The sequence below is a fragment of the Cucumis melo genome, chromosome 8 (genome assembly GCF_025177605.1).
Source record: "Cucumis melo cultivar AY chromosome 8, USDA_Cmelo_AY_1.0, whole genome shotgun sequence".
NCBI lineage: Eukaryota > Viridiplantae > Streptophyta > Magnoliopsida > Cucurbitales > Cucurbitaceae > Cucumis > Cucumis melo.
The window spans coordinates 2,950,847-2,975,784 of record NC_066864.1 but is presented as its reverse complement, the minus strand read 5'-3'; the positions used below and the strand labels follow the sequence as shown (position 1 = coordinate 2,975,784).

The 24,938-nt window shown below is 36.6% G+C and overlaps 1 protein-coding gene across 1 annotated transcript; it reads right to left on the bottom strand.

Moving 5' to 3' along the window:
• Positions 1–884: 884 nt before the first annotated feature.
• Positions 885–24,834, bottom strand: LOC103484681 (uncharacterized). Its single transcript, XM_008441901.3, has 26 exons — positions 24,657–24,834; positions 23,762–23,937; positions 21,117–23,330; positions 18,665–18,740; positions 18,048–18,170; positions 15,480–15,735; positions 14,930–15,403; positions 14,671–14,856; positions 14,251–14,547; positions 12,678–13,328; positions 10,801–11,200; positions 10,516–10,643; positions 9,809–9,979; positions 8,627–8,824; positions 7,457–8,017; positions 7,304–7,363; positions 6,890–7,218; positions 6,228–6,663; positions 5,649–6,116; positions 4,775–4,891; positions 4,539–4,660; positions 3,726–4,452; positions 3,316–3,570; positions 3,017–3,199; positions 2,137–2,478; positions 885–2,033 (listed from the first exon to the last, which is right to left on the bottom strand). Exons 2-26 carry the CDS (start codon positions 23,934–23,936, stop codon positions 1,284–1,286), a joined length of 9,699 nt encoding a protein of 3,232 aa, XP_008440123.1. The 5' UTR covers position 23,937; positions 24,657–24,834; the 3' UTR covers positions 885–1,283.
• Positions 24,835–24,938: the final 104 nt, after the last annotated feature.

The following is a 24,938-nucleotide window of genomic DNA, read 5'->3' as shown; positions in this document are numbered from 1 at the left end:
CAAAAATGTTGTTAACGAGAGGTTTATAATTTAGTATAAACAATTTGAAAAAAGGAGAAATAAACAATTTGAAAAAAAAAAAAAGGTGTTAACGAAAGCTTTGTAATTTTGTATAAACAATTTGAAAAAAAAATAAAAAATGAAACTTAAACCAGAATCTAGAGGGAACAGCGATTTTACCACTAAACTAATTAATGAAGCTGATATTATATTAATTAATAATATATATTATATGTCAAGGAGGACTCAAGTCCCCACCTATACTAAATCCACGTGAGTTAGTTATTTAGTACAAAACTACCAAATGTTTTGTAGTTATTTTCAAACGTAGTTTCTCTCTCAAAAAAGAAAAGATAGAAGTATTTTTCTTATGTATTTTCTTTCAACAAAAAAGTGAACCGAAATTTATATGCAAGAAATCGTGATCTATGGGGATTGTTTACATGGCTAAAAAATGTCCCCTCTTTTTATACAAATCAGAGTAAACTTACATGAATGAAATATTACAATTTGCATGTATAAAAAACAACCGTTTAAACACAACAAAATATTATAACTATTATAACTATTTACAAAATATAATAAGATCCACTACTCTCTTATAGTTAAATTCTTTTATATATATATATATATAATATATTTTGTAAATAGTTACATTTTTTTCTCTATCACAACCATTTTTACAAAACTGATCAAAATAATTATATTAATCTTTTAAAATCACTCTAAGCTATTTCCATTAGTCATTAGGATGCAAGCAATATTCGTTCTTGTATACTTTCTCTCTTAGATTAAATTATAAAATATTTATTCAACAAACAAAGACAAATACACTCATCAAAATAAACAATTTCCAACAAATCGAGGTGCTATGGACATATTGATAGTGAAAAAAAAAATCAATCAATAAGCACAATGAAAAAGAGATCCCACAAAACTGATATACAAAAGGCTTCTCTAGGATTGAACCTAATATATGATTGTTGCTTCAAAAGACCTGGCTTGTGAAATAAAACTACAAAAAGGAAGCAGGAATCTTGAAATGAATAAACTGATTTGCGGATTTTACAACTCTACACATCCTCCTTGAGCCATCTCATCATCCCTCCCCATCAACAAATAAATTAGGGCAGAGGTAGAAAAGTTCCACGGCCAATTATTCACAAGGATCAAAGAATACGATGTTATCGCCATTGCCGTTGTCTACATTTAATAGTTCTTTCCAGGTGTCTACAAAACTGAACATGATGTTTTGTCACCGTTATCACTGATGATTTGTCGATTCACATCAGCGGAAGATACGTACCGCCATGCCCTTTCCTAAGCACAAGAGGGCCAGCATTTTCAGGTACCTTATCAAGCGCTTTTGTGCAAGCATTAATAACATCCAAAAAGCCAGTGGCAAGTTGAGCTAGTTGCAAACGGAGCCTCAAATCCCGAGTTCTTTTCATCAAGCATCTAAATGATCTTCCCAAATATTTTGCCCAATCTGCGGGCAACCCTCCTCCAGTTAGCCAGACGGAGAATTGTGATTGGTCCCCACGTGCAGCGACTTCCGACCTATAAAATCTTGCAATGTCAGTTAACATTGAAGGATGGAGTGGAAGCACGGTCACAAATTCAGCCACAAATTCTTCTAGAATCTCCGGTTTAAGCATCTGATTCCAAATGACTAAAGCCCACTCGCTCGGCTGGTCGAGATCATATGCTTCAGCAACAATTAATGCCTCTTGGAATCTTGATTGCTCAACAAGAGCTCTTCTGGCATTGGTTTCCGTCTGGAAGAGCCACTTAAAGTCCGGCATCCTAATTTGAAGAGACACTAGAGAAGCCTGTGCACAGGATCTGCGAGTTTTGTTGCCAGCATCAATGGAAGAATAAACTTCAGCAGCTTTAATATAGTAATGCATGGCATCTAAAAGGTCTTCGTTCTGGTCCTTGTCATAGCGGCGGAACCACATCTCACAAGATTGCTCTGCCTGTGACTCCAAAAGAGCAGCCGTTTCATGCTTCATGTCAAAATGGCTGTAGACCTGTACACAGAATGTAAATAACCAAATTATTTAAATATGGCACCTACTGAATTTATGTGATAGCAATATGACACCTTGTAAATTGTGAACAGTGTCTACAAACCTTAGCAAATGCATCAAGATCATTGGGGTTAAAATGCTTGAGGGATGTAAGAACGGCAATACGAAAGCCCCTGACAGCCTCAGCACTGCCTGCACTTGTATTCACAGCAGCTGAAAACTTTTGAAGAAGAAGCTCTAGCTGGCCATTCTCGATAAGAATGCCAAGAATAAAGCTAAGGGCGTAGAAGTTTCCAACTCCAGTTATAAGTCGAGCTAAACATGGAAAATCACCCTCAGCTACATAAGCCTCAACTCTAGTGGCAGCTAGAGCAACAAGAACATCCACCCCATCAAGGCAGGCCGATGATTTGTAGAAGTGGTGAGACAAAATTAATAGCTCAACCTAAAACAGAATATTTTTTAAAACGTTAAAGAAAATGAGTCAAGTTTTTCAAAGAGTAAAAAATTAGCTCACCAATTGAACAAAATATCGATTCTGAAATATCTTGATAAACATAGAAACAGCTAGACATTTTGCTAGAGATGGAAGGATTTCCATACCACACTAAATTGACCAAAACTCGCAAAGTCCTAGTCCCAACTGTGTTTAACAGTGACATTAAAAGCAAATAATCTTTCAGTTTCCATCACTTCCAGAGGTTTATTTCTTCCAGAATATTACCACAATCAATTCGCACTAAGAAGACCAAATCTTTATACCCAACAGAACGGCAGTTAATAAAAGTATAACATAAAAGTAATATCATTCACAGTCGATTCACATATTACTAATAACAAGCAATACCATACCTCCAAAAACAAATTTCTATAGTTTCTTCTTAATCTCTTCTATTTGCACCCTATACATATCTATATCCTCTTCCATAATGAACAACATTGGCGACATAATGGCAAGATATAGATGGTAGTCATAGCAGTACCTCACAGGCATGTGGTATCTCTTGTCCAGTAATTACTAAACGCATTAATGCATGTCCAACCTCTGGTTCAGAAGGACAAAGTTCTGACCACTTCAAGAAGTCAGAGAATCTCCACAGTAGAGGAGCAGGTCCTTCATCTTTCTGGGAATCCATATAACCTCCACGATGTGCAGCCAATAAGCCCTGGTTTTTACAAAATACTCAGAGGTCAGTTAAAATTAAGTACTGATAATTACCCTGGATTCGTTCATCCTAAGGAAAATTATCCAGATTTATACAAAATATCTGCAAAAAAGAACCTTGAGAAAGGATTCTGCAAGAATTTGAGCAATACTGGCAGCAGGCATGGAGTGAGTCTGCACGAGTAAATTTGCCTCCTCAAATGACTCTTGTGCCTTGAGAGAGAGCAGCTGTAATAATTCGATCGGCTGTTTGTTATATGCCTCTGAAAACGATAGTCCCAAAACATTTGCAGCTTTTACAACTGCAATTACTCTTTTACAAAGCCCAAGTCCACTACCTTCAGCAAAAATTGTTGCTAAAATCTCCAAAACCTACATAGATATAAAACCGTGAGATACAAGTCATTCGATGGCAACCGATTCAGGAAACTGAAAGAACCTAGTAAAAAGGGAAGGATATTTTCATTTTAATGATTGCTATTCAGCTTAACATAAAGAAGAGTGGGAGAGCAAAGATTGACAAAAACCTGCAATGGGTTGAGATATCGATCAACTGGAATATTATTCGAAAGAATAACTGAACTCAAATCATCATCAACCATAGACATTGAAACTTCACGATTGGGGGTTGACAGAGCTGCAAGCTTAAAAGAAGCATCCACAAGAAGGAATTCTGAAGGTACTTGCCCAGGAGACAGCTTTTGTTGAAGCTGCTTGGCAGCCGTAATTTGTCCAAACTCTAGCAATGAAAGAACAGCTCTATCCGCCTCTGCAGGTCCAACCCTTTCTTCCCAGCCTGAAAATGATGTGTCCATTTTTAAGTTTTCATCTTGTGACGGCAAGTCGTTCTTAAAATTGGAAGATCCATCTTCAGGGTTAGTGTTCATGTCTGTAGAGTCCACCACTGACCGCCGTAATAGCATGGAACCTTTGGTCCTCCTCTTTGCCTTTGTATTCCCCCCTCCTGCAGTTGAAAGACCAGCATCTAAAACTTGACCTTTATGATGAGTCTGGCTGTTTTCTCTTGCCTCATGTTTATCCATATTTTTATTCTTCGTTGTGCTTATATGTTTATCCATTTTTGATATCATATTTGCAGTCGAGTCGATAATACTTGAGCTATTCTTAGTTATACATTCTCGGCTGGAGCCGCTAATGTTCAGGTCCCGTTCATTTTTCAGTTCAGCTTCTGATTCTACAGCCAGCAGCCAAACCTTGGTCTCCATTTCTCGTAGAAGATGCAATGGATAAACCCTAATAAATCGAATCATATAAGTCATGGCAATGTTTGTTAAATGCAAAATAAGAAGCATAAGTTGAAGTTAAAGAAATTTTCTTACGGATTGGACATAGTAAACATCCCACTTAACCATTGCAAGGAAAGTAATAATAGTTCATGAAGCTCCTTAGCTGGAAGATCTTTCTCCACTGCTTCTGCATGTTTGAGGAAAAACAATCCAGCCTACAAACATTGACATCAATGACAAGTAGACTATTCACAAGTAAACATTTTTCATTTGAAAATTAAGCAGAAAATACATCTTCCAGTTCCACACCAAAAATCACTGTAATTTACCTGTAGAGCAGGAAAGGAATATCTGACAAAGAGTGCCTGGCAGTGACCCCACAAGGCAACTCTCTCTTCTTGAACATCCCACAAGAATTCCTTCCATTCTGCTACCATAGATTCGGCCTAAATAATGAGGACCATCAACCCAACAGTAACTGATCACGTCAAAATCTTTCTTGTCTTTTTCTTTTTACCCCCTTTTGTAGGGTAACATGAAGGCAAAAGTTATTTTATGTCTTACAAACTTCAACAATTTAGTTCCATGAAAACATAAAAGGTTAAAAATAGTTCAGCACGTCACACTTCTCCATTAAGCCAGTAACCATGCTATATTTTAGCTTCTGTTTTCCTTCACAGCAGAAATATAATAGAATTGAAAATTTGGTAGAAGTGACCATGTATTTAAAAGGTTAAATGAGGAATATCACGTGAAGTAGGAGGCATACAGCACAAACTTAAACAGAATGATGATCTTCATTTAAGTCTACATCCTCACAGAATCTAGTATAGCTTAATGGACGTGAGTAAAAAAACAACAGTTATTTTCAAGTTTTTCTCTGCAAAGAGTATTATATTATACAATTCCTCGTGGCATATAAAGCTTACAGCAAGGTGCTTTTAGATATTGAAGCAGCCATACCAAATAAAATCTTTTTTCTCATCTTAGCAAAAATATATCCAAACTATCACAAGTCCTAGCAAAGCTTAAACAAAATGATTCCTCAAATAATTCAAACCAGAAACTATAGATTGATTATGAATATCTAGTGTAGATCATAATGTATAGAAATTAGAAATATTCTATTTATTTAAACTGCCAATAAGAAGAATAATTTGCAACTGTCTGGTCAAAATGTCAACCGGGGTTTAGCTAATATACCTGAGTTTCCGTGACATGATGACTAGCTGATTTCCAAGAACCCCCACTAGCTTCCAGTTGCTTTGCCCAATTGCGCGCTTGCTCCCAGTGTCCATTATTTTCTAGCGCTGTTAAAAGTGATGCATCATCTAGAGCCTCATTTCCAAGGTGCAGGCCATCATCTATACGTAACAAAGGCTCTGCTAAATCAATTTTCCAATATAGACGTCGATAATATGTGGCAGCAAAGCCTCCATCACCAAAATCAGTTGCAGCTAGAAGTTTCAGTAGGCATCTTCTTTCATATGGAGATGGACAAACAGACAGTACAGCATTGGCAGCCTGGACGGCAGTGGACCCAGTCCATGATGTTCCAATATTTTCTTCTCCTTCGACATTTGAATGTGAATAGCTTGCTTCATCCTTAACTCGTACTGAAAAAGAACCTAAATGGGCTGAAGCTTCAGCTAAACGCATTTGCGAAAATGCCTAATGAACAGTTAATTTTACATCAGTAGATGATTTGGTTAAAGTAAGGAAAGCAGTGGGGATTATACGAGATGAAAAGGTTGCATTTGGATAATGGATAAGCACAAAAACCTGAAGTGCACGGATGAATGATAGCAAGGAACATGAAGGAAGGAACATCTCGAAAGCCCTCAAGAGAGGCAAGTATAGCTGCTGTTCACAAAGAACAGAGACCATCTTGGACAGAGATGATGCTGCTTCATCTGAATCATATGAAACAGAAATACGTTGGCGATCCTGAACCACCTTTCCTTCTTCCTTTACAATACAGTCGGCTGAAACATTAGTTGATGCACCTGCTGAAGCACTGCTATTATCAGACATCACTCCAACAGATGGTTCCTCAGAAAAGAAATCCATGGTTCGCCTCCGTTTGGGATTTTTCCGGCAGTAATGAAATGCAGGCGATCTGCACCCAACTGGCAAAGTATTGGTAGCTTCTACTGCTGCCCCAACATTTTCTGCAATCTGGGAAGCAATATCATTTACCTTAATGGATGTAGTTTCCCTGTACACAACACAGAACCAGAAACTATCTTCAGTTAAATATTTATTAATATAGTATTTTGTATGATAAAGCCAATAAAAAATGAAGGATAATAAAAACCGAGTACATATAAATATAAAACTTGAATAAAATCAATGAAATAAGAACTTAAAATTAAAGGTCTATTTCCAAGTATGAAAATAACTATCTACACATTTCATTTCTAAAAGGAATAATTGCCCATCACCTTGCTGCAGTAATTTCTAGCCAAACAGTAAGACAGGATAATGGAGAAACATCCGAGAAGCAAGAAGCAATCATTGCCAAAATAGACCAGGACAACTCCTCTGCCTTTATCAAGAGAGCTTTTCCAGGGTTTTTCTTCTTCTCACATTCAGCTAAAATTGTAAAAAGCTCAACAGGAATATACATCTTTCCATCTAAAAAGGTGGTTTGGCCTTTTTTCTCTTCAGTGTCAGAGTGTGATGAAGGGCTGGGGCTTTTCCTTAATTGTACAGCCTTCAATACGGTCAATATATGGATTTTGAGACATGGATCACTGAACTCCTTTGAGGCCTAAAATGGAAGAAAATATGTAACATAAGGATAAGAGATATAGGAAAGTGACCAAACTAATCATTAATCAATGTATAGGACTTACAACTTGGATAACTGTGTCGAAAGGGTACCCACCTACGTGAGCCTCAGTTAAAAATCCAACCTTACAAATACAAAGACATAAAATCAGATTGGAATCATCAAAAGTAAGAAAATTAGTTCGGTAAAACACAGATGATAGACTAAAGGAGAATACCCAGTCATTGTCTCTGGCTAACAAAGCAAGATACTTAGAACTTAGAGGAAGGCTATGCATCCGACAAAAGACTGTAACTAAATTCCAGTAATGGCTTGCAGCTTTTTGCTGATTTCTAAGCTCAGTCCCATCACCTTTACCACTTAATAGCCATGATCCACATGAATTTCCATCGACCACTTGGGGAAGACTAACCTCTTCCAAATGCTGTAGAACGAACAAAAGCACCTGTGGACAACGTTTTGGAGGTTCTGAATCAGAAGTTCCCTCTGATTTTTTAACAACTGAACTTTCCTGGTGCAGATACTCATCAGCCAGAGCTCGAGCAAGAGTCTCTATTTTATCAGATTCTAGGGGTACTGGATGAAAAGCAGAACCCTTTGGTGAAATTTGCCTGAAATTCTCAAAGGATTGCCCAGACTTGTAAAATGTAGATATTCTTCTTAAAGCTGCTACATCTACACGGAGCATATTGGCAGATAAACCACCTAGCTCTAGGAGAAAGGCACACGAAGCAACTAACACGGAGTTCTCAAAATGTGTAATGGCAAGTGGAATAATCTGAAAATCAAGTAGGGAGAAATTTTTCAACACTAAAGTAGAACAGTTAAACTTTGAATAATAAATTGAGTTAACCAGAATAGCTCATATTGCACGATGTATGGATGAATCAGTAGTAATTTTTTGATAGGAAGACCAATCAATAATAAAGATTTGAAACTTATTAAACGAGCTTATGAAAATACTATCTGTGCATGTGCAAAGAATCAGTAAACCATTTTATTTCCTTTTCCCAACACCCACAATTACAGTTTGAATTATCGTTTCAATGTGGAATATCTACGATCATTAAGATGGAATGCTTTAATATGGAAGGACACCTAACAATAGAAAAAAAATTCTGTAATGGTATAATTTTCTTTATTGTCAGGTTATTTATTAATTGAAAGGAATAGGAGAATACTTGTAGAAAAAGCTGATCTCAAAGTCACTTAGAAAAGAAATGAATAACTTATTTGTTGATCCAACAATTATTCATATTTTGACATTTCTTTTGGTTCTTTGTACTCCATGATGTCCATTTTTTATGTTTTGACATTTACCTTATCCGCCAAGTGTTTTGTTACCGTCTTCCTATAAACGAAATGATAATATTAAATAAATCCTTACAGAAGAAAGAAGGGACTGTTCCCTTGATGTCAAAGGTGCAAACAGTGTCTGTAGATCCAACTGTACATTTGAATGTCCAGGTGCTGAACTCAATTGAGTCTCTGATTTTAGTTTCTGAACTCTAGCAGCAAGAAGATGGTTAAAAGCTGATAATGCACGTCCACGATGCAAATTGTGCTCCAGCCCAAGTCCAGTTTCCTAAAGGCCATAGAAATGCTGAGCTGAGTGTACGGCTTAACAGAAGCACACATGTTTCCACAAATAATGGAAGTAATAATATAGTGCCAGATTCCCCATAAGAAAATGTGGCAACAGATGTTAGTTAAAATAGTAGCCCACAAGTTGAAGTATAAGAATAAAAATAAACAAGATTGACGGCAATGAGGTTCAGTCAAGATAAAAAAGACGTGATTTGATGGATAAGCTAGGCAGTTTATTTCTTTGGACCATGCAACGCTTGCAATACATAGTGGTTTTATCAAGAATTTTGACACCTATGAACGTCATCAATTTCTTTTTACTAACTAGTAATCATGCACAAATTTAAGATTGTGAGTCTATTTGAGAGAGAAATGTTTCATGTAAACAGGAAGGGGGAAAAAAAGAGGAAATCAAGCTTCAGAATCTGTTTCACCCTTTAGGGGGAGTTTGGGGTGATGGCATCTTGAGATATAAACTCATCTCAACCTTCGGGAGGGCAATTTGTATGTTGATGATATTTTATACCATGTCCACCATCAGTGCACTCAGCATTCTTCCCCAACAATGCTCCCGTTGCAACTCCGGCCACATCCGACACCACTGTCGACGGCCAACTCCAGAGACCTCCCATGGAGGCAAGATAACACAAGATACAATCTTTATTTAAACCACCAATGATAATCAACTTTTCTAACTAACATGAAAGGAAACAATACCTTATGTAAGGGTTCCCTTATCTCCCCTGGCATATGTTAAATTTTGAAATCTATTGCTGTGTCGTTCTCAATTAGGAATCTACTTGCTTTGATTAAAAAAAAATCATAATCTATCATATTCTCAGGGGAGGTAAAGAAAAAAATTTATATGGTATATAAATGCTTCCATAAATGAAGAACTTTCTACTTTGCATGATAAAAAAGAACAACTAATGGCTGCTTGGAGAATTCAATAAAATATACATAAATCATAAGTTGGGCATACCTTGAGAGATGAATCATATAGCTCATCTTCAATGTGCTTCTGAATCGTTGCTTCCCAAGAGATTGGACTGATTTCAGAATGTTCATCGTCATTCATGAAAAAATACACATCCCTGTCCCATATTGTCTGCCCTGTTGGCAAACCTGAGAGTGACTGCCATCCAAGAGGACCCTGTGGCAGAATTTGCTCAAACATCAAGCACATACAAAAATATAAGCACGTTGATTTTTAAAATTAGCATCCCTCGTACTTGGGATAATTCCAATGTGGGATACTGGAAGAATGGTAACACTCATTTCGATTGTTATGATCAAATCGTTAGTTGTTAGTTCAGTTGAATAGCTGCCTTGACAAGCTTTTGTTAACTCAAACCGATGGTTAAGCCTATGTGTAATTTCAAATAAAAGAAGATTCTATGATTCTGTGCTAACTGCCAAAAGAAAGAAATTTTTGTGGATAGAAAAGAATAGTCAATTAACATAAGAAGATCCGCTCAAAGGTTGCCCCACCCTTTTGTGGATAGCGTCAGATAGCATTAGCAATGTCCACCCGTTAATTCAATGATGATAATAATAATAAAAATAAAAAGTTAAGGAAAAGAAATGGATACATTTCTAATCTACTGTCTGCTAATTCGATGAATCACTTAATTCAGAATGATGAAAAAAATGCACGGGTTGTGTTGATAGAAGGACAGAAAATGACACCTGAACATAGAGCTGAAGCAATCTCCTAACTGTATTTGGAAACCAGCATGGTAGCATATGCAAAAGTGAAGTGTCACGTCCAGCAGAAAGAAAGATTATGTTACGCCAATGTAGATATTCTGATAAAGCTGAAATGCAGAAAAAATGAATTGTAAACTGATTAAAAGCTCAATCGCTGGAACAGTATGATAGAGAGAAAGAGAGAGTCTAAAAATCATAATAAACTGAAGTGTAATAAAGTTTCTGCATAATAAGTTCAAAAATCAAATGGGAGGAAGAGCTAACCATTCTTTGATTTTGGACCCAAGAAATTGCAAGCTGTATCTTGCTGGAAAGCTGATGTAACTAGCGCACGGCACAATGTAGGGAATCGTTGCAGGACTGGCCTAAGGTTTTCAAGAGTACATTGGGCTGACGAGCTACTGTGTCTGTTTACACCACTGCAATTCAAACAATCTTGGATCGGGGAAGGAGCATACATTAGAGTTGCTAGGGCTGCCATTTCTCCTGCTCCTTCAGCAATGTCAGCAACAGTGGAAATAATCTCATCAATATTTCGAACACTGAGGTTAGGATCATGAACTAAATTAGGTGACATTATTGAGCGAGCATTAGAAAATGATGCATCATATTCACAGCCCTTGGTCCTCGACAGAAGTAGCCATCTTGCCCATTGACAATCTCCCTACATCAGCCCACCACAAGAATAGAGGAAAAGGATGAGAACATAAATTATTGTTTAAATAGTATGAATAGGCAATATCAAAGAGATACTCAAAGAAGCCATCTTGCCCATAGACAATCTCCCTATATCAGCAAAGCACAAGAACAGAAGGCAAAAATGAGCATATAAACTAATTTTTAAAGAGTATGAATAGAAAATATCAGAGGGATACCCAAAGGAGTGTTTGTTAAATTAAGGTCGTGAGGAAAATTGTAAAAGGTTATAAGTTTTCCTCTGTTAGTGAGGCACATTGTCTCAGAAGCAACCAAACATTGCATGACTCCCAAAATGGTTCAAATGCCAACATTCCAGCATTGTGTAAGCAGAAATTGAACTTCTGTCACATCTTAGCAAGACTAGGCACTATGATAAAATGAAGGGAAATTTGAGTGGATGGTTTGGTCATTGAAAATAAGTTCAAATATGTATTTTGACAAAAATAATTCAAAATATAGCATTTAAAAAAATTACCTATTTGTGATACCATCTGAAGGTTAAATCTAAATTGGGGTGCTTTCATTTCAGCAATCTAATCAAGGCTCAGAGTTGTTTGGTCTCCTTCCTTACAGGTGCGTTTCAGACTAGTTTTGGTGTACAAGATCTTGGATTTTGGTTTTTTTTTTTATTTGCTTTTTGTTAGAAATAGTGGGCTTAGGTCATGTAATTTGTGTTTGTTCTACGTCTCTACTTCCAATACTTTTATATTTGCTTGTGCTGCAGAGACCTTCATTTGTCCTTAACTGCTTGTACGGATATGACGAGAACACTAAAGGGATATCAACCTAGTTGAGATATCTAAGTGCGTCTACTGATCTCTAGGTTCTTATGCCCATTGTATAATCCTTTGGTACTTTGAGCTTCCGTCTCATTATTAATATTAATAAAAGAGGCTCGTTTCCTTTTCAAAAAAAAGATACCAACGAAAGGTTATTCTTCATGATTCTTTTCTAAAAATAGGTTGCACTTGCAAGTCAATTTTATACTTCAATTCAGCTACTTTTGTCAATTCCCCAGACTCCATCTTCAATTTTAGAAAAAAGAAGGGCAAAAAAAGGAAGAACTCAAAACAGAAGCATCTAAAGCAAAAAGAGTAACATGTTGGGAAAGTATAAAATGAAGCAGATGAAAAATAAAATATACTGGACTCATTTAGATTGAGCCAAGGTCAATGTAAATCCCACTAAAATTTCCCTCCTTTGCCTTGTTGATTCTCTTTCAATTATAATTGCAAATGCAAACTCCCTTAAAGCCCATTGCTAAGTCACTACTAACTCATCCCTTAATCTCACGAACTCAAGCACTCGTATAAGCTACTTAAAATATGTAAGAGACAACAAAAGACAGATGAATGATGATTATTAAACAAAATGAGGATATATATATATAAATAAATAAAAAATAAATAAATAAGCCACTGACTGAATGTGTGGGTACTTACCGCAGCTTCCAGTAGCGAGCGAACTGAATTATTATCGGTAACCAGTTTATGATGGTCAAGATAAAGGTCCAGAAGAAAGGGCAAGTTATACTGTGAACAGTGATGTATAAAAACTTTATATAATGCTTGCATAGAATCAACAGAAAATGATCCACCCTTGTTTGAGGCACTTTGGCCAACTGAACTGTTGATGTGATCATCCATAAAAGCAATATCATCAAGTCTGGGTGTAATGAAGCCAGCACGAGCAAGAAGAGGTACCAGCTCCATTGTGCCTTCCCAATATTCCTTCAAAAATATAAAATACCTTGCAAGCTTCTCCTCCAAGAGCACACCCAACCATTTGGAGCACATAATATTAGTTGAGAATCTGAAAATTTTGGCGTTGGGAATATACAAGCAAACAGCATCCAACTCCTCAAGAGGGTACATATAATTGCCGTAAAAAGAAGACTCTCTGTTGCACCCAACTGCTGTAGCTGTCTGCAAACTGTCTAAGCTTACTTGGAGACTCCCATCCAACAAATTAGCAGCAGGAATCATGTCGAGAAGTCTTGATACTCCATCCCAGTTATCGTGACATATATGATAATCAAGTTGGGATTCCCACGTCACATGGATACCAATATCCAAAGATTGATCCAGTAATATCTGCAAAAAGAAGGATGTCAAATTGACCTGGGGGATTGTAGGGGAGATAAAAAAAGGAGAGGAGAAAAGGGAGTGCCGGATAACAGTTTAAACTATATTACACATTCTTCTTGTGCCAAAATTAGATATTGTGAATTAACACTACCTAACCTTTACATCGGAATATCTGGTTGGAGAAAATGGTAAAAGTTAGGTTGGTTTCTTGAACAGACTAAAACTTTTCGCTCATAAACCCTAAATTTTTCTTGATAAGAAAAATTATATAATCAGTAAGTTAATATTAACATTTTTTATTTATCATGAGTAGCTTGTTTTTTCCTGCCTCATGAAGCTCTTTCACAACTGACGTATTTATGCAAAAGCTGACGGAAGTTAGTTGTTGACTAACTAATTAGGCTGGGTGATCCAGTTGGCTGTTGGTTATTCTGACTGCCAAACCCTCCAGCCATTTCTTTTTCGGAACAAGATACAAGCTATCACATTGCAACTCTTCCTCCATTAGTTTAATCCCTTTCCAAACCGACGGTGATAAATCACTTGTGATTAGATCCCATTAGTATTGTTTTTCCTCCGGAACCATGGGACCAAAAAAATCGTGTTCTGGTCTAGCTGGTAAGGAAACTCTGTACTCACGGATTGCATCTATTTTACTAGGATAGTGTATTGTCCTTTGAGAACTTTATAATCTTATATATGAGTTTTCATTTATTTTTGTAGATCAATGAGGAAATATCATTTTCAAAGTGAAAATCGTGGCATTGCGGTTGAAGGAGTGAAAAGTCAAAAAGAAGATTATGAAAATGTACCCGATTAGTGTATCCATTCATTCTAGCAACCAGCTTTAAAGAAAGAAAATATTAATGCAGATTCATTGTTTCAAAACTATCAGGTACTTAGGTCAGGGAACCTAAAGGTGACTTACACGATCAGTTGTACGTTGATCCCACGTGTTTGTCCAAATTGCAGCTGCAGCCCAATATCCCATATGAACATTATCTTCATTGATCTCCAGGACAGGAGAGTTCTCATTTGCATCGGGCCACGAACCTAAAACAACACCATCAACCTCACCACAGTCGATGATAGTATTGTTGATTAAATGGAAATGCAATGTCTTCAAATCATTTTCTCCCGGGCTGTTAGAACTTGATGGGAATCCCATATTTGCTTTCTGCCTGCTCAGAAATGTTTTCCAGAAATTACTGCTTGGGTAGAGCCTCTAATCCATTCCCCCATTTTTAAAGAAGTGCAGAAAAGAACATACTTTAGTTCCAAATGGATAAAAAGGATATGATTCAAACTTTAGTAGACTCAAAATGGATGCAACTAAAGTGTCTAATACCTCAATATGTAATATTATATCCATCATCCTTTGGTCAAATGGCCCCAGATAACCATATTTTTTCATCTCCTCCGCAATTTCCACTCGAAAAGTTCTGTTAATTGTACCATACAACAACTGTTTGAGACTAACTTCAATGTCATCTCCAAGTCTCTGCAGTGTAGCAATGGCAACCCCAGTGTCACCCTGTAAAACACACAAAAATGCTGTTCAGAAGATCTGGATACACGATCAGCATAAAAAGTTACTGACCTGTTACCTTTAGGAAGAGATCATAAGCAATAGCTCTTCCAATGTCGCGAATTTCAGAGAACGTATCATGAGGTTCATTCTCTCCAATTAATTCTCTCACGTGATTAATGTGTAGTTGAAGAACAGCCAAAGGAAGACGACCAGAGAGAAGAGCATCTTTAACAACATTTTTAAGTGGCAGCTTATCTGACTTCCAACGTGCAATCATCTGATTAGGATTCTCCAACGGAAGGACTTTCTTTTCAAAGACTCCTTGTGGTACAACAGCTGAGTCTCCATCTAAATCTTCTGAATCCATTTGGGATCCGGAAATCATGGGCATCATGACAAGGCCATCTACAACGTTAGAGTTCAAATCATTTGAAGGAAATGAAAGTTCATATTGACTTGTACTCCCTGATGGTATTACATCTGTAGAAACAAACTGAGGTTCATCCAGCAACTGACTGGTTTGGTCTGATATCGATGCCTCCCCAGCTACCTATAAAATTCAACATTCAAACAAGATATTTTATAGTTCAATGAATAAATTCATGTAATGCCCTATATAAACATACCAATTCCTGGCATGGCCTCTTAAATTTTGAACTAATATGGCAATGCAGATTTCTTATTATCTCCAAAAAGTGAGACATCTCATGAAGTTTTCTTGAGTAGTCCAATTCATTTTGCATTCGAAAAGGAAAATCGGGGAAAATGGAAATTTCTAGGCTGCTACTGAAATCATCAAATGTAGTAGCATTTTTCTTGAGCTCAGCCATCCCATATTGATGGATCATTCTTGTCGCAAAGTGTGTGCCGAGTGCAAGAAGCCTACAAATGAAATTCATTTCAAGTTAAGTTCAGAAGTAAGACATTTCTCTTTAAATGAAATCAAATTTTGAGCAGACAATAACCCTTCTAAACTAAATGGCTGTAGAAAGCATGAAGGAAATATTTGAGAATGTACACCCAAATTTGGATACTAAACTCAGGTACAACTTACAATCATATAGGCAATCAATCTTTGGCATCCCCAATTGATAGGATTTGAGAAAACAAAACCGCCATAAATCACCAAGCATTTACCACAGGAATTTTTTTTCAAAATTATAGTCTATGGATGATTATTAACTAGTAGAAGCCTTTTGTAGTCTGTGGCCTTTAGGTTGTTATTTTCTCTAGCTTTTCTAGCGATAGTCTTTAGTTTCTTATTTAAAAAATAAAATGAAATCAAACATTTCATTGAGTAGACTGTCTATTGTTAGCTTGTACAAAATAGAAATTGTGGTTTATACTATATAAAACACAAAGAAAAGAATAGTCAATAGTCAATAGAAGATACGCAACCCAAAAAGTAGAAATTACATGAGAATATAACAAGTGTGTGCAAGCACAAAATAGACAAGAATATTCATCAATTTAGGATAATAAAATCAAGCTAATTTGCAATCAACAAAAAGAAAATAACTTCAAATGCAATAGCCAATTAAAATAAATAAAGCAATAAATCAATAAAGCAACATCAACAAATCAAAATACTTATTGGAATCTTATTGCAAGAAAGAGAAAATAGTTTCATGTTCCCGGAATTTTGAAGGGTTTGGAGCTCTCCCTCTCCACTGAGAGATCATTCAGGAATTCATTTCTAACTAACAATCTAATCCCCCTCCCTCCTACAGTTTCCCTACTTACTTCTATCTTCCGGACAAACTATATTCTTGACTGTAATAACTGACCTCCCTACCCTCCACTCAATACACTACCCAGTACCCACTAACAAAACTGTAACTCAAACTGAAAGATTCTTTTTAGTACAACAATCGGGGGTAGGAGAATTCAAACCATAGACCCCATGGTTACTAGTACACTCGAATGCCAGTTGAACTAAGATCTTGTTGGCTAGGTGAAACATATTAGGGCCCGAGCATTTTGTATCACTACCTCCAACCCAAACTTTCACCGTGCCTTCAAGTGGAACATAGGAAACTGTCAATTTTTCACAATGACTCCCAACTTTCTAACCATCCCACTAAATAAGGACCTCATAATTTAAGCTCAATGCAACCTAAATTCAGCTGAAATTTTGCAAAGAAAGATTCCTAACAAGTGTTTTCTTCACAAATTCCACTATGTACCTTTAACCCTCTTAGACAACAACTCAAAAGGAAGGGGGCCATGTTTGCTCGAACTCAAGTCTTATAGCATTGTTCTCTTTCAAAGCTCTTAGCTGATTATTGGTTTTGAGATATTTTTTAAATTGGAAAGCTTTTAATTATTCTTCAGAGCTTTAGTCCTTAGTTGTAATTTGGTCCTAGCCTTGTATTGGCAAGTTTGAAGCTTTTTCGTTTTTGTTTACTCTCATGTACTTGGAGCATTAAACTCATTCATTGATCATTATTTCAACTAAAAGTCATGTTTCCATTTCAAAAATCCTACAAAACAAATTGGGCTCAAAGAAAAAACGCCACAGTCACTTGGCCAACAAAGTTTTGTTTTGCACCCTAAGGTTAACAATTTCAAGAAACCTGAGGAAACAAGTCTCTTGAATCCTCGATAATCTCCCACCTAATCAAATGCAACCTCTTGTCTTTTCCTTCTTCAAACCCTTACCAAAGAAAATCGTTCAACCCCTCCAAACTCTTATACACCTTGCACAAGACTCTGACGATCTAATGCAGTCTGGCATTTTTTAGCACTTTTAACACTTCCCCTTGAAGAAACACAGCTTGAACCACCTAATTTTCTTTATCCGTAGACTACACCACTTCCATAATGTCTTCCATCCGGACAAGCTTCAGCATCTTATTCTGGTTTCAACTTATGACCCCTGCCCTGTTAGGCCATTTCTGTAATATTTTCCATCCCAACAAGCTTCAGCACAGTTCTGGTTCTTTTTGGAAAAAGAGACTTTGCATTCAAAAAAGACGACCATTTTTTGTATTAACTTCCAACCTAACCCCCCACCCCATCTTTCCTTTCTGCAGAATGCATCAGACTCACATTTCAGGTAGAAGATCACCAGTTTCAGATTAGCACTTTCTCTTTAAATGTTCTTATTTATCATAAAATTGCTTGGAAAATAATAGATTGGCCACAGTGCTTAGGAGGATGATAGAGAGAAAAAAATGTATACAGATTTCTACCTTGATGCGGCTGAAATATCATTATCATTACCAGCTTTTTGAAACATCAGATGTACGGAAGCAAAGAGTAATCTCAGAATTCCTTCTTCTTCCAAATCAACATCCACAAGCATTTCTAGAGATCTGTCCATCACAAACTTGAAACTATAACAACTTGTACAACAAGACTTGAGCAAATCATAAAGATGTGTCAGATATTTATACAGTATATCTCTCCTCGTTGGGGTACAAACATCAAAACCCAAGCCATAATTATAAGCAACCAGACAGAGTTAAATTAACAACAGGTAAAACAATGAAGGCAGCACAGATTCCAATATCTTGTATCTTCGAAAGTAATTAAATTGGGGATTTTCAAAATTAATTTTTATACCAATCAAGTACCTCTGACTTTACGAGGCGTAATGACAGTGGCACAAGTATTGCTTAGCTTAACAACCATTAATGGGATGTTTAGAGGAAGGAGTTGGGTGGAGTGGAGCTGCTAACTTCACTCCTTGTTTGGCCCAAGGAGTTCTTAAGCTCACTATGGACCCTCGACTAAACAACTCTACTTCTTGCCTCAAACACTTCTAATTTCAATCAAAGACATTGAAACATAAAATTTTGGATCTTACCGCTCTAATTCATCAAATCTCAAATAATGCAATGTCATTTGAAACCGACGCATCCGCACAACTTTCAAGTCCCACCCTGAAACAAATATATATGATACATCAATACCAATTATTTGTCATGTCTTAACACTGCTACTAATAACCACATGAAGAATTCATTATCCCTTAAATGTTTAAAAGAAAGTACAAAAGATAACTGATGTTCTATTTGTAAATTGTAATCGTATTCTCTATATAACCGCCTGTAATATGTGGTCCTGACAACAGAATCCATAGACCATGAGCGAAATTCTGAGTACAGTTTGAAAATAGGATGACCAAAAAAGACTTGAATGTTCTACCATTTTGGTTTGTAGGGAAGGACTAGAACTTCACAGCAGCAAAAGCAACAAAAGAAACCGAGTACTACAAAGATTTAAGTTCTGCTTGAATAGTGTTGCTGAGTTATACTTCCCTAAATCTAATTTAACTTCCGAAACCTTTTAGAATATAACCAAGAAGAACAACTACACACTCTGAAATAATAGGACGTCAGCCTCCTCTCTCTCTCTATATATATATGTATGTATGTATATGTATATATATAGAAAAGTAGAATTCTTCATTGATATTTAAGTTAAACAGATGACTTCAAAGGACCTTGAGGAGAATGAAAAACAAGACCCCAGTGTGGAGGCTACACTAAGTAGAAGGACCAAACCAACTGACGATCTAAAATGAAAAATAAAAAATACTCTTAACATTAACAAAATATCACAAGAATAACAATTGCAGAAGTCTTTCAAAAAAGCACACCAAGAATCTGTTCATCAAGGAAATTGTGCAAGTTTCTCTGTGAGTTTTTATAATTTCAATGAAAATTCTATTTCCTTATACATATATATAAGTTATCTCTAAAACTTAGATGACAAGATCGCTACTCAAAATAAAAATATATGTTTTGCACCTTGCTACCCTTCTCTGATCATCACCACATAACGATAAAGTGAGGGGAAAAAACATTCTTTCATAGAATGACACGCCTACTCAGCCACGTCTACATCTCATTCATCCTACTCACAATGATGCAACAAAATGCTAAAACTATGATTATTAACTTTTGTTCTCTTTTGAGTTCTCATGCTTCTTCCTCCTCCTTGGAAGATCCTGGGGTTTGTTTTTGGGGAATTGATGTTCCTGGTTGGATCTCCTCGGCTATAATTGAGAATCTAGTTGCTGTTTTTTAATGAACATTTCTTCAAAAAAAAAAAAAAAAAAACCTTCACTATTGGTGGTAAATGTCAGACAGACAATATTGTGTTAGGTAGTTAAGCACCTTGGAGAACCATGTTCCAAAAGCCAACTATTAAGGTGAGAGAACCAAGACACTCAAGTACCACATTGATAATCCCATTCTAACCAATGTGAGTCAAAAGTAGCTCATACTACCTTGGTTCCTAACAATACCCCATCCATGAAAAGTCAACATCCTGTCAGCTATACTGATGGTTCTTCACTAAAAAAACCCGATCAAAACTAGGGGTGATCATCAGTTGGTCGGAGTCGGTTTTTCGACCAAACCAACTAGTCAGTTTAAAAAATGTTCAAACCAACCTCGGTTGTCGATGAATAAATGTTGGTCGATCCATCGGTTTAACTCTATGAAAGATTTTTTAAATTTCTCGATTTGAAACTTTCCCAAATCGTCAACCCCTCTCATTCTCCGACCAAACCAACTCGACCGGCTTGGTATTTCGGGCTATCATGCTCACCCCTAGTCAAAACCCAACGTCGGTGCTTCTCCCTAGAATGTCAACAACCAATTCTAATACCAATTTTTTAGAATACCTCCCAATAAGAACACACACACACCCAAAAAAAAAAACACTCAAGAACATTAGAGTACGGAAATATATAGAAATGTGCTATAAAATCATAAGAAAAGGTAACCACTAGCCTTTCAGAAGGGCTAGACTTTCCTAAATTTCCCAAAAGGAAACCACGAAATATTCTTCACAACACTAACCATACTCCTTCCAACTATTTATAACCCAAAAACCTAACAAACTTAATGTCTAATTACTAGAATTCCTTTTACCACTAATCATACTAATTGTCCTAATATAATCCTAACTAGGAGCCATTCACATTGATAACAGGATATCAGTTTGACTTAAATTCTAAGCTATGGCAAGGCCTTGCCTGCGTTAGCCGGCTGGGAAGAACTAGCAAATGGAGAATCTCATTCAGTGAAGGTTGTTTCATAGTCTATTTATATGGATCCCTATAAAAGGAAAAAAAATATACCATCACTTTTCATAAGGAAAATTTGCCACAAAACCCAGAGAATTGAGAGTATATTAAAACAAATTCCTCCAATGTCATAAGATTTACAACTAGAAGAGCATTCTTATGAAATGAACTGAAAATATCGCTATAAACTACATAACGTATTATTGTTCTTTAATCTCACCATTCTCAGAACATAGGCGATCTGCCTCATCTATGCTTTCATATAAAAGAACCCTATCCAAAACTTCAACTTGCCAGGGTGACCATGGACACTTAGATTCTTTGAGTTCCAAGTCTTTTACTTGGTTAGTAGTCCCAAGAAGACTGCCAGGTTGCAACCTGGCAACAGACTCATAGGGCAGGGAATTTGATGAGACGGTGATAGAAGGCAAAACCACAGAAAGACCTTCGTTTGTCACCAAATAAAGTGATCCCTGTGAAGTGCAACCAACTGCCTCTCCAACAAGATCTTTTTTCCTTCCATCAATAAAATTCATTTGGGATTTCAAGCAGCTATCATCATGGACTTCAGACTTCAGATGGAGATCAAAATGGACAACTTGAAAGCAATTTTGGCCACTTATATTACATCTTCTAATGTATTGAGTAAGTCCCATAGGGGAGAAGCAGAAGCAATCATTTTCATTAGTTTTACAAGCAGAAAGAAATATCTTCCGCATCATGCAAGACTGTAATTCACCACCCTGGGACTTCTGATCGTGTAAAATCGGAGCAGAAGCAGTTAAACAAGAGCATTTATATCTTTTACCCGTATAAACCTTTGAGTCCTGGATATTCTGAAGCACGTTATATTTAGAATTACCCCAAATTGAAGCACCTTCATTTTTCATAGAACAATTTCCACGTGAATGAGACCCCAGTGATTCATAATAGTTTCTCTGGCAGCCTATGTCATAACCACCACCCTCCGAACCAACTGGAACCTTCACAAGTTCAAAATCGTGAGAATGTCCAAGCAAATTTTCAGAACCATAATGGTCAACAGCAGAAACAACATACATTACACCAAATGTATCAATCACAGCAAAACGTGAGGAAAGAGAATCTGATAACAACCTTCTAAATTTTCTTGTGCCATAAAAACTACCACTTCTACAGGATACAACATCCTGGACATGATCTACTTGTTTCATTTGCAAATCCTGTTTCTCATGTAAGTACTTAGGATCAAGTCCACAAGCCTGTAAAACATCTATACTTGTAACATGCTTGCCAGACAAGGCAGAGTGTATGAAAATAAAACCGGAGTCACTTAAACACACCATAAAGTCATTTGAAAAGCAGAAATCTGCCCACTCCATCCTCTGTGAAACATATTGGCTTTTCTCAAATTGTACAGAAGAAACCCACTTAATTCCCAAACTTCCAGCTCTAGCAACAAGAATTAAGGTATCATTTCTGCTTTCAGTTTCAGCATCTTCATCAGCAGACACTGATTCCACCATCTTCAAGACAAATCCGATTAAAATATGCGAGTTGCTAGCAAATATTCTGGAACATTTGTATGATTTATTCATGCCAATGCCAAATACATTGGATAAAATGTCAGATAAAACACGTGTGCCAGATGAAGTAGACCTTATATTACCGGGTGTTCCAAGAATTATTTCATGCCAGTTCTGTTCATTAACAGAAGAATTATCAAGAGAATTTGGGGGCGGCAGGTTATAATTAAATATATTAAATGAAACCACCTTTGTAAAGCAAGGAACTGAGGTTTTTTCCGGGTACATAGTCCAAATGTCATCTTCATACTCAATAGTCTTAACTTTTGCAAGAAATGATCGTAAATATCTCTTTGATGTGCTATTTCCTGACAACAGTGCATCATTCTCACACTCAGAATATGAACTAGGCAACATTTCCCTATTCTGATTCCTCCCATTTTCATCAACATTTCCACAGGTTTCACTAGAACCAGAACGTTCTTGGGCCCCCAAAATTTGAGATAACATTGGATAAGGCCCCCATTCCACCCATCTTCCTTTCCGAAACTCAGACTGGACCATATTTTTAGCCTCTGCAACTGCTATTTTCGGTTTGCAAAAAGCATGAGCAGTGACACCATGACTTCCAGATACAAATAAAATTTCCATAAAAAAATAATCTTCATGCTTCTTATAGTTATCTCCACAAAGCCCCCAAGCAAGTGAACTTACATCACCAAGGAAGTTGTTACAATTAGCCATAGAAGATTCATCTCTGGTAGGAGAATCCTTATCAATATCAACAATTGATTGATTAGAGCATTGTACATCACCTACTGCATCTTCTGAACTAAATGCAGTTGACACATCTGAGAAAGCTAATGATCCCAAATCCTTTAAGTTGGTATCATAATCGTTTGGGAAGTTATCACTACACCTAATGTCCCCTGCAAATTCAATCAAAAGAAAAACAACTTAATATTAAACTTGTGGAGAAGCAAGACAAGAATAAGAGTGTTGGAAAGCTAAACATGTGAAAAATTAAAATTCTAGCATCTTCAGAAGAATTACGTTGAAAGATAATGAGCCTCCTAATTCTTTGTACGGATGTGATGTAATGTTTGAAATTTATTTAATATCAGGTGTGTAGGCCATTTTACATTCCCAAGTCCTATCAGATAGTTGTCTAACACAGTAATATTTGAGGTTGAGAAAAGAAACACATAAAAATGTACCATAGGTAACAGCGAAAATTGATGCTTTGCATGATACTTTTTAAGATGTAGATTTCTGTCCTTGTACCTTTTAAATTGCGCGTGTAGAATTAAACATCAAACCAAAGGAGGAAATTCTAAGGAGAAAGAAAATGGTGATTTACCTGTATTTAGAGGAAGAAGCAAAGCTTCATGTTTGTATGAATGCAATAACAAATTTTGCCTCGTTGGAGAAATAAAAGCTTCCCGATACTCTGGGAGGTTAAGTTGAGGCTGTGAAGGATTCCACTTCTGCAGCTGCAGAATGGCAGGACCTTCACAACCTGAAACCGAGTCCATCCTGATTCCCGATGCAGAAAACAGGGCACAGCCAAATGTTAGAAAGTGAACAAACCAAATGCTGACTATGAGATAAAGAGAGGAGAGAGAGAGAGAGAGAGAGAGCACGGTGATGGTGAGGGTAACAGTAGAATAATGATAACACCGTGAGATGAGATTAAACCTCTTCCTATACAACAAACGCTTGGTAAACAGTAACTAACTAACAGTTAAAGACAAACACACAAACTCACATCAATAGTGGAATCTCCAAACATTTTTGCATGAACAGCTATACTTTTAGAACAACTCCATTTCATAAAATTTAACTATCACAAACAATTGACATCGTGATATCAAGATACTTTCAAAAAAATTAAATCTCAGACATTCAAAAGCAACGGTTAGAAAGTCGAGCTCAAACCAAATAATTGAATCCTTCGGTTCCCAGTGGGAACAAGCGATTTCCATAACAGAATTAACACAAATTTCAGCATAACGAAGTTGAAGAACAACATGCCACTGGAACAAGAAAACAAAACCAAAAAAAAAAAAAAAAAAAAAAAGTGCCAGCAATCACCACTCTAATACCAACTAATCAAAGTACTATCAAACGGCATCGTTACGCAACATGGTAGGTGAATTAAAACTACGGCCATAACAATTGTAATACAAAAGGATTACAGAAAAATACAATATCCGGCAAAATCAGGATTAAGGAAAGGTGTACAGAAGAGAAACCTGGAAGTCAAAGTGGCAACCTAATCGACCGAGGAAGCCATTTTCAGAATCGGGATTTCTCTCCGTCTGAATCTGTCTGAGCTGCGTTATCGGAATTGAGCAATAGATGGCAACGGAGAAGACGAAAGGATTTTGCAAAGGAATAGTTACGTTCTTGTTTACCGACCGAATTTGCGGATAGTATGGGCTTTTTGGTCAATTTACATTCATATTCTTTCAGTCGTTGTCCGGACCCTATGCTGGAATTTCTTGGGTTATTTTCACTTAATACTCATACGAGGT

Excerpts from the sequence above, each read along its gene's own strand:
- LOC103484681 (XM_008441901.3), bottom strand. The coding sequence starts at position 23,936 with ATGGACTCGGTTTCAGGTTGTGAAGGTCCTGCCATTCTGCAGCTGCAG. Across the intron at positions 7,364-7,456 it reads TAGCCAGAGACAATGACTGG|GTTGGATTTTTAACTGAGGC; the intron begins GTATTCTCCTTT and ends TGTATTTGTAAG. Across the intron at positions 7,219-7,303 it reads TCGACACAGTTATCCAAGTT|GCCTCAAAGGAGTTCAGTGA; the intron begins GTAAGTCCTATA and ends CTTCCATTTTAG.